The sequence below is a fragment of the Morus notabilis genome, unplaced genomic scaffold (genome assembly GCF_000414095.1).
Source record: "Morus notabilis unplaced genomic scaffold, ASM41409v2 Scaffold549, whole genome shotgun sequence".
Lineage (NCBI taxonomy): Eukaryota > Viridiplantae > Streptophyta > Magnoliopsida > Rosales > Moraceae > Morus > Morus notabilis.
The window spans coordinates 70,511-80,340 of record NW_010363732.1 but is presented as its reverse complement, the minus strand read 5'-3'; the positions used below and the strand labels follow the sequence as shown (position 1 = coordinate 80,340).

The following is a 9,830-nucleotide window of genomic DNA, read 5'->3' as shown; positions in this document are numbered from 1 at the left end:
TTAAAAAGGAAACAAATTAAAATTGAATATTTTGTATTAAGATTTTTTTCATTATGTTTCTAATTTTAAGGATTCCATATTTTTTCTATTTTATATTATACAGGTAGAAAGGTTTTTGTAGGTTCCATTTCAGACAGTAATGTAATTACACGAAATAAGAGACATTCTTACGCCTCGTTCATTTCACTGATTTGAGTTTAAAATTTAAATTTTGTTATAGTCAAAAGTTCTTAGAAACAATCACATTTAACTTTTTTGATACATTAAAAAATTCTCACATAAAATCACATCTCAACTCGAATCAATGAACTGAATGGAGACGCAAGCCCCGTTCAATTCACGGATTCGAGTTTTGCTACAGTAAAAAGCTCTCAGAAATTGTCATATCTAATTTTTTTATTACAGTAAAAAGCTTTTACATACAGTCACATCTCAACTAAAATTAAAAACTCAAATCAGTAAACTAAATAGCCCTCAGAATGCTGTATTTATGAGATGTTTATTTTTTATATTTATTTTTAATTTTGAATCATGATTCATAATTTTCTATAATATTTTTTTCTCATAAAAAATACACATAAAACAAAAATATTCTAAATTCACACTCGAACGTGATAATTACACAAAAGGCTAATAACTTCTTACACAAACTGTCACGGGAAATTGGGCCTAGACCCTAGACTATAACCCAAAATACTCGGCCGGGAGCTCAAAGCCAATTTCAAGCCCAATAAAACAACCACCTCCGCTTCACTCTTCCTTCCTTCATTCCTCAATGGCCATGCTCTAAGACTTGTAGTTTCAGTTCCTGGGTCATGGGTATTTTCAGATTTTTCAAACGCTTCCATGGCCGACACATGGAAAGTTCCAGAATCACAGTTTTCCCACCCGGGTATATTCAGAGGAGAGCCTTGTCAAGCTCAAAGTTCTTCAACAATGGCGACAGTTCGGTGCTTCCGGTTCTTATTGTCGGTGCAGGGCCTGTGGGTCTCGTCCTTTCGATCCTTTTAACCAAATTAGGTATCCCCAGATTGCTCTTAGCTTGATAATTTCTTGTTATTTAATTTCCCAAAGCATTCTTTTTACTTTTTTTCAAGAGTGTACTTTTCATTTTGTGTATATACAACGTGAACAATGATGCACATCATGAACATTATGAAAGCAATAAGTTCACAATTCAGTGACTTCTATGGAAGTAGAATTACTCTTTTTTTCCAAGTTATTTACCTATATTAAATTAATTTTTATTTTCATAAGGTGTCATTTTTTTTTCATGATTATTGTCATTTTCATTTTTTGCATATATGCAGCGCTGAATTATTCTTTTTTAAGTGGTTATGGTGTCCCAGTATTTGGTTTAATAGGAATATAAACTTTTCCATCGGTACGAATGCTTATTGTATATCACTAGATTGGTTTTTTGAATTTTAAACAAACAGGATAAGAAGATGTGTTGGTTCAAGTTATGACATACCTTGTTCTATTGGTTTCTATATCACGTCTTGTAGTTGTGACTTGTGAGTACGTTTATTGATGATGCATTTCAATTTAGCCTTTGTATTTCTCTTGTTGAATTACCTTGGTTTATTGGAAGATGCTTCCATACATGTTGAGTTGGAATGCGGGGTGAAGATAAACTATTCACTGTGTTCTTCATAGGGATCAAATGTGCGGTTTTGGAGAAAAACAAGAATTTCTCGAATCATCCACAAGCACATTTCATCAACAACCGATCTATGGAGGTTGGTTTTCTTACGTGGGAGATGTCACTCAATGAGTTACTTGGTATATCGTGCTTCATTTGAATTGTATTGTTATTAGGTGTTTCACAAATTGGATGGCCTTGCAGAGGAGATACAGAGGTATCAACCACCAGTAGAGTTATGGAGAAAGTTCATATATTGTACTTCACTCTCTGGTTCTGTTCTTGGTTCAGTTGACCATATGAAACCTCAAGGTACAAATTTTATCTTCTTTACTATTAGAATCTCATATTGGCTGGGGATATTAGCATGATCCGTTTAATAAGGTGAGGGCAATCCTCTCCTAACAAGCCGGTTTTGTCAGGTTGAGTTAGGCTCAATATCCTTTGATTTCTGTAAAATGGTATCAGAGTAGGCCCAGTTTTGCAATGTTGGATCCCCCAATATCGACTTATTCGCAGTGGTTTGGCATGGTCCACGCTGTGCGTGAGGGGGCGTATTAGAATCCCACATTGGCTGGAGATATTGGCATGATCCACTTAATAAGGTGAGGGCAATCCTCCCCTAACAAGCCGGTTTTGTCAGGTTGAGTTAGGCTCAATATCCTTTGATTTCTGTAAAATTTACTTTCCAATTGCGCTACTTAAAGGAAGCTTTTAGTCTTCCTTTCAAGTTGTGTAATGGGCGTGGTTCGGAATATCCTTGCAGTCAATAAGAAGATCACATTATATTTCAAGCGAAGAGTAATTTAATATGTGAATATAATTAATACATTGAAATGTATTATTGTGGTGCACCAGATTTTGAGCAAGTTGTTAGCCCAGTGTCTGTTGCACATTTCTCCCAGTACAAGTTGATGCGGTTACTGCTTAAGCAGCTTGAAAATCTTAATTTCCAAGTTCGTGCATCCGAAGAATTGGAAGGCCTTAACCACGGGATTCCCAGGGAAAGGGAGATTTTGATGGGTCATGAGTGTGTGTCCATAGATGCCAATAATGACTATGTTACTGTAACTGCGTCATTTTTCAAGAACGGGGAGTATATAAAGAGGAATATCCGGTGTAATATTCTTGTTGGTACTGATGGTGCTGGAAGTACTGTACGTAAGCTTGCAGGAATAGAAATGAAAGGTGAAAGTGACTTGCAAAACCTTGTTAGTGTCCATTTCTTGAGCAGAGATCTTGGCCAATACTTGCTCAACAAGACACCTGGCATGCTGTTTTTTATTTTCAATACTGAAGCCATTGGCGTCCTTGTTGCACATGATCTCAAGGAAGGCGAATTTGTTTTCCAGGTATTCTGTCAATGAAAAAAGTCCTGAAAAAAATTCGTCTCTTTTGAAATGTGCAAGTATTTTGATTATCTCTCATCATCTCGCAGATACCATTTTATCCACCTCAACAAAATGTTCATGATTTCAGTCACAAGGTACTTCCCATATTGGTTGTTCAATGAACATTTGTATGGCTTCCCATAATATTTTTCCTTGTTATGTGAAGTATGTGTACTCCATTAAGACTCAGAAATGAAAATGAGCTGTTGACATATTTATGTGCTAGGATGGGCAATTTGATTAAAATTGCTAGTGATACTATTGCTTTATTCTTGTAGATGTGTGAGGAGTTAATCTTTAAACTGGTCGGTCGAGAGCTAGAGGATTTAGATGTGATCGATATAAAGCCATGGGTTATGCATGCTGAAGTCGCGGAGAAGTTTCTATGTTGTGACAACCGAATTGTACTTGCTGGTGATGCTGCTCATAGGTTCCCTCCTGCTGGTGGATTTGGTTAGTTATTCCCTTTGTCATGCAGATAATGAGAGCCTTAATAGTGTGAGCCATTATTTTGATACTATATTTAGTTGGATATCTGAATTGCTGAGTTAGAATAGCTTTTGGTTCTGAAAGGCTTCTAGATAGAACTGTAATTTAAAGGTCTATAACCTGCTTGATCAGACATACGTTTTCATACCGATGAATATTGATTTTTTTATTGTGTTCAATATAAAGAACAAAAGCCATCCGTATAATTCTACCTGATTTGTGCAGGAATGAACACTGGAATTCAGGATTCTCATAACCTTGCCTGGAAAATAGCTTCCGTTGTAAAGGGTATTGCACCATTTTCAATACTTAATACTTATGAAACGGAACGTAGGCCGGTATTGGTTTCATCTTCTTAACTTTTATAGCGTCATACTTCTTTTATCCCCATAAAATTGAGGAGATTTTTACATGTGGGGCTCTGTATTCATGTCAGGTTGCCATTTTTAACACGGAACTTAGTATTCAAAACTTCAAAGCAGCCGTGGCAGTTCCTGCTGCACTTGGTCTTGATCCAAATATTGCGAACTTGGGTAAACCAAAACAGCTTATTGCCTTTGATCTTATTCTTGATCTAGAATATACACCTTTAGCGTGGTAAGTTGTTTTGCTTCCTTTCTGGTTAAATGCATCTGTTGTTTGTCATTTCTTCATTCTCAGTCCATCGTGCTATTAACGAGGGAGTTGGTGCCGTTCTACCATCTGGACTACAGAGGGCAATTTTGGATGGAATCTTTTCAATAGGCCGTGCGCAACTCTCGGAATCTCTTCTGAATGAAGAGAACCCAATTGGGTCTTTAAGGCTTGCTAAACTAAGACAAATATTTAATGAAGGAAAGACCCTTCAACTCCAGTTCCCTGCAGAGGATCTTGGTTTCAGGTAATCACATTCTTAGACGCGGCTGCCGTACAAAAATCTTGAAGCTATGCTTTAAATATAACTTGGAACTTTCTCAAACTAGTCTGAATCTTTGCTCGCTGACTAATGTCATAGTTTTATAACTTGTTGGTTTAGTTAATTAACTTGCTAATTGGATCGTCAATGCAAAAACCACCTCTAAAAGACGTCTAATTCTAGCTATTACTGTTAGATATCTTGAAGGAGCACTTGTTCCCGATCATGATAGCGTCACGAGTACTCTTGAAGCACCTACTGGTCGTCGGAGAGACTATATTCCTACTGCAGATCCAGGGTGCAGACTGCCCCATATGAATGTGAGGGTATTTTCAAATTCCTCAAGCAAGGTATGCTGGCTTTTGCGCTGATCAGTGCGTCTAATTTGTGTTCATATGTAGAGTACTCCCTTATTGTTTAGTAACACTAACACATGACATTATTATTAATTATTTTATAATAGCAGATCATTTCGACCCTTGATCTTATATCCGTAGACAAAGTGGAGTTTCTTCTCATTACAGCGCCTATCGAGTCGTCTTATTGTCTAGCTCGTGCTGCACTAAAGGTGGCTGAGGAATTCAAAGTTTTTATCAGAGTCTGTATGCTTTGGTCTGGCGATAATTTTAAAGGAATTGAAGTAGGAAGCAAGGCATCATTGGAACCTTGGGAAAATTACATAGATGTTTTGGAGGTTAAGAAGTCAGCCACTTCATTGTCATGGTGGGAAATCTGTAAGATGACCAACAGAGGAGCCATCCTTGTTAGGCCCGACGAGCACATTGCTTGGCGTGTGAAATCAGGAGTTGTTGAGGATCCTATAAACGAAATGAGAAGGGTTTTTTCTGCTGTTCTGTGTTTGAAGTAAAGGGAAATATAGGAATAATGTTGTTACATTCTTGTGTTGTAAAACTACTAAATGTCCCTAAATACTTTGCTTGGCGAAAAATTGTACTTTTAGCACAAGTTGAGCACGGTGCAAACAGGCATCGGGTCTGTATACTAAATTGCTTGAACATTTACATTCGTCAAAGTGAACCCTCCAATGAATCAAATTACACTTCACAATTCTAGTCTTCCAACAAAAGTAGTGAGCAGTCTGATGGAAGAATATGCTAACATGGACGAGAAATGTGCTCCTATGTAAATCGGAGCAAACCATGTATGTTGTTGGTTCTTTGGGTTATAATACTGTCCAAAGACCCCCGTTGAAGATCTAACCACCGATGATGCTACCAAATGGTGCCTTTTCCGGTCATCAAGTTCGACTCCTAACCAAGACAATCAAATGACCAATAGCTGCAGTAGTAATTCCAAGCAATCCGCCAGCAACAACCTGTAAATGGGTCGTATTAGAGAAGAAAATGACAATCCACAACAGTGTAAACGTACGCTGAGTAAAAAAGCGAGTATCAATTGACAACTTGCATGAGTATCATTGACAGAGAAACAACTATCCCGAAGGTAAAGATGTTTAACAACATAATCAAAGACCAAATCCACAATGTCGGCCAAAGCATACGCTCAAACCTAACAAGTTTTATTCTTAGTGGATTGATAACACGTCATGTCAATAGCATATGCTATAATTAGAGGAATTAAGGGAAAAATAGGAAAACAGGATTTTGATTCAAAAATTCCTATTAATAACTTCAGAGCTAGGTACTAATAAACAATTCATAGTATGACCACCAACATCATTGAAAAGACCATATCAAGTTCAAGATTTTAGGGGTGTAGTAGATGAGTAGTTATGGGAAACAATCTAAAGCAATGTAGCGAACCTGAGAAGGGGTGTGGCCAAGAAGTTCACGCAGGGGTCTGCTCTCAGCTAGAGGATGCTCAGCAGGAAGTTCATAAACAATTTGATTCAGAACCTGAAAAGAAAAAAATACCGAGGTCAAATTGTATGAAGCGTATAGATATTGAAACTAGATAGCTTGTTAGCACCTAAACCGAAATTTTAGAAGTCCAGACATTAAGGATTATAACAACTTAAAAGCACTAGAAAAATAAACTTCCAAAACTGTTTAACTCTAATCCACACTCTTGAAAGAGAAAAAAGGAACAGGAAGAGAGAGGTAAGCACAAGAGCAGAAAAGCATCCAAACCTCTGCTTGGCGTCCGGCATGTAATCTTACACCAGTGGCATCATACATAACCTGCCACAAACACATTATATGTACATTAGATATCCCTCCACAAGGCCAAAACGTGGGCTATCTTAAAAGAAACAAGAGAATTTATAAACATTGGCTTCAGACTTGTCATAAGAGTAATGCAAACTGAACAAGATTTTCATTCTTATTGGTTATTTTGCCAATAACAACAGAGTGAAAGAAGTAGGGCTCGTACAATACACGCTAGGATCAATGAAGTGGCAAACAGCGATCCTCCAAAGCCTTCTTGGAATCCAATGGCTGCAGCAAGAGCAGTAACAGTCGCAGAATGAGACGACGGCATTCCGCCGGACCCAACAAGTTGCTTGAGATCCCATCTTCTTTCTTTATACCTGCAAATCTAAGAAAACATAAGACTCTTAAAGCATCACAACCTTCAATTCTGAGTCTGACCTATAAAAATAAAAAATCAGTTCTTGAACTTAAAATCTCGGGGCTTTAAAGGAAAGTTTAATGGCTGAATTGATCCAAAACTACCAAAGAAATTAGATCCAGAGCAAAACCTAATCAATAACAAGAACGTTGAATGACGATCACAACAAAGCCTTTACAAAGGCAATTTCTTTCTCGTTTTCAACCAATACAGATTCTAGATCAAGATTCATTCAACAAAACAACATAAAAACAATGAATTTCGGATCCGAATTGGAGGGCGAAATACCAGGCAGTGAGGAACTTGATGAATTGAGCAATTGCGAAAGCGGTGAAAGCGCAGAGGAGGGGATAATTCGAGAAGATTGAAGAAGACGCCAACGAGCCGCCTCCGGTCGCCGCCATAGCCGACCTTCCCGTCATCTCATCCATCGGCTTACTCTCTTCCTCTCTCCTCCCAAAATCGTCTCACCGTTTCTTTCCTTAGATTTTTCGACGAAAAAAGAAAAAAAAATGGAAATTAATCGAGCTCAGAAGAGGGAGAGAATGGAGGAGGAAATGGTGACTTTGTGACTAATTCCAAAAACGACCCAACGGAGTTTAAGGCTATAAGAGACAGATGGCTAATTTTTATTTTTATTTTTCTTATTCGTTTTCTTTTCCCGGGAAGTTGAGGAAGAAGAAATTGAAGTCGTAGGCCTGTATTTATAGAGAGAGAGAGGAGTTTTGGTTTGGTTTTTTGTTGCTTCTTCTAAGTTCTTATTTAACTAACGGTCTTTGCCTCTCTCTCTCTCTCTCTCTCTCTCTCTCTCTCTCTCTCCTCTCTATGCCTTTCTTTTTCAATCTTTTACTGGAATATACCAATATCCATATGGATCTCTTCTTCTCCTTGGTCTAATATACCCAACACAAAGAGTTAGTGAGAAGATGGCAAATCCATTCAATAATATGGCATTCAATTATTTTGATATAACAACTCATTTTGGATTAAGTATTTAACCCCACGTTACTTGCTCCTTTTCAGAAAATTACAAAATTTACCATTAAAAGTGTACAAGTATAAATTTTTATCTTTTATTCTTAATAAACACTTTTTTATAAGTATAATTATTTGACTATAAAGATTATGAATTAAAGTAAAAATCATAATTCATACACTTTTAAAGAATATTTATCAAAATTACTCGGTGCTTTTCGATATGCGCCTTTTTTTTTTTTTTTCTAAGTTTGACTGAACAATCTTAACAAATGAGTTTTTAGAAACTTTCATAAGTGCAAAAACATTTGCGTATGGATTACTATTTCATCCTATGAAATTTATAAAATAATCAACGATTACCTTACTAAAATTAAATTAATAACCGCTATATGATGACGTGTTTAGACGACGATAACAGTTAGAAAACGACAGATACAATAAAAACGACAATAGGTGAAAACAACAGCTTCTAACGACAACAATTTGGAAACGACACTGAAGTTCAAAAGACGACAACGTGACGTATGTGAGAATAACAGCATAAATGAGAAAAAAATGAAGCAAACAATGATCATAACGATTACAGCATCAGTAATACGACAATAACTAAAAACGACTAACGTCAGAAAAACGACATCATACTTAGAAGAACACATTCCAATAAACCGACTATAACCCATAACAAAATCAGGGCCAAAATACAATTTTATACACGACAACAGTTTAGGAACGGCAGCAACATGATGTAAACGACAATAACGTCATAAAACGACAAAATGTTATTCAAACAAAATAACAACCATAATGATATATATATATATATATATAAACCATAATAATCTGAAATTTCAAAGAGACATTCATAATACGACAATAATTTAAAACGAAAAATTATAAAACAATATTGGGAACAAAAAACGACCATAATGATAAGAAATTTCGATAACGACAATAGAAAAATCCTTAACGAAGATTTGAACGACATTACAAGAATACGACAACAAGAATTAAAACGACAATAACAAAGGCAAACGACTGTAGTCCTAAAACGACAAACTCTCCATGAACAACAAACTATGGTCAATACGACATCTTAGAAAAGAACATTGCTTTTTTAAAAACGACATCATTATGAAAACAATAGCTTCTCTCTATCTCTCCCCACCACTTTTTTTTTTTTTTTTTTGGAAAACAGCCGATTAAAATTTAAATCAACTTTGCATAATTTGATTCGATCAATGATCAATTATGAGATCGTTTACCAACAATATCCCAATTAAGTTGTTTGGTTTGGTTGGTAGTTTCATGTCATGATTTGAATCATAATTTGTAGTTCGTTACAGTATTTTTTTTTAAAAAAACACATAAATCAAGAATAATTCTGAATTCACGAACCAAACGTCCACTCATAAAAGTAAATATCATTATTAAAATAGTAAACATAAATATCTTAATGTTGAAATATCATTATTAAAATAGTAAATATAAATATCTTAATGTTAAAGACAATTATGTACTCCCTTTCTAATTAACTAGTAATTATTACATTATTTTTAAAACTAAAAAACAATTGCATTACATCAGTGATTGCTACAAACAAAACGCTAAGAGCCCGTTTAGTTGGAGGATTCGTTCTCTGATTTGAATCATGGTTCATGGTTCACTACAGTATTTTCTCTCATAAAAAATACATAAACATCGATTTACACGAGCAATGACTAAGCACTGTAATTTAAGAATCAAATCTTAGTTCATGATTCAAACTGGTAGGAGAGAAAAATTTAAGAACAAGTCAAATAATTAACAACGGTTTAAAGACAATTTAAATTGTTGATTTTAAAATTTACCTTCCCTCTAAATCTAACAATCCCAATGGTTG

General features: G+C 35.7%; 2 protein-coding genes across 3 annotated transcripts; one reads left to right on the top strand and one right to left on the bottom strand.

Moving 5' to 3' along the window:
* Window positions 1–785: 785 nt before the first annotated feature.
* On the top strand, window positions 786–5,302 carry LOC21390160 (2,4-dichlorophenol 6-monooxygenase). Of its 2 annotated transcripts, none has more exons than XM_010104886.2 (11): window positions 786–1,020; window positions 1,660–1,742; window positions 1,822–1,957; window positions 2,504–2,997; window positions 3,084–3,131; window positions 3,315–3,489; window positions 3,751–3,863; window positions 3,962–4,058; window positions 4,186–4,405; window positions 4,617–4,770; window positions 4,887–5,302. In XM_010104886.2, the coding sequence occupies exons 1-11, from the start codon at window positions 816–818 to the stop codon at window positions 5,286–5,288; spliced, it is 2,127 nt and encodes a 708-aa protein (XP_010103188.2). In that variant the 5' UTR covers window positions 786–815; the 3' UTR covers window positions 5,289–5,302. The 2 variants fall into 2 exon arrangements, with proteins under 2 accessions (XP_010103188.2, XP_024025723.1); XM_024169955.1 differs by having other exon boundaries at window positions 4,884–5,302.
* A 20-nt stretch (window positions 5,303–5,322) lies between these two features.
* On the bottom strand, window positions 5,323–7,631 carry LOC21390159 (uncharacterized membrane protein YuiD). The gene is made up of 5 exons (XM_010104885.2): window positions 7,262–7,631; window positions 6,776–6,932; window positions 6,532–6,582; window positions 6,205–6,297; window positions 5,323–5,756 (listed from the first exon to the last, which is right to left on the bottom strand). The coding sequence occupies exons 1-5, from the start codon at window positions 7,402–7,404 to the stop codon at window positions 5,679–5,681; spliced, it is 522 nt and encodes a 173-aa protein (XP_010103187.1). The 5' UTR covers window positions 7,405–7,631; the 3' UTR covers window positions 5,323–5,678.
* Window positions 7,632–9,830: the final 2,199 nt, after the last annotated feature.

What these genes read in the sequence shown, in the direction of transcription:
- LOC21390160 (XM_024169955.1), top strand. Translation starts at nt 816, where the DNA reads ATGGGTATTTTCAGATTTTTCAAACGCTTCCATGGCCGACACATGGAA. An exon ending in GATCCTTTTAACCAAATTAG is followed by an intron (nt 1,021 to 1,659) that starts GTATCCCCAGAT and finishes TGTTCTTCATAG; the next exon opens with GGATCAAATGTGCGGTTTTG. An exon ending in TGACCATATGAAACCTCAAG is followed by an intron (nt 1,958 to 2,503) that starts GTACAAATTTTA and finishes GTGGTGCACCAG; the next exon opens with ATTTTGAGCAAGTTGTTAGC.
- LOC21390159 (XM_010104885.2), bottom strand. Translation starts at nt 7,404, where the DNA reads ATGGATGAGATGACGGGAAGGTCGGCTATGGCGGCGACCGGAGGCGGC. An exon ending in ATGCCGGACGCCAAGCAGAG is followed by an intron (nt 6,298 to 6,531) that starts GTTTGGATGCTT and finishes TTTTCTTTTCAG; the next exon opens with GTTCTGAATCAAATTGTTTA. An exon ending in TTGGCCACACCCCTTCTCAG is followed by an intron (nt 5,757 to 6,204) that starts GTTCGCTACATT and finishes ACCCATTTACAG; the next exon opens with GTTGTTGCTGGCGGATTGCT.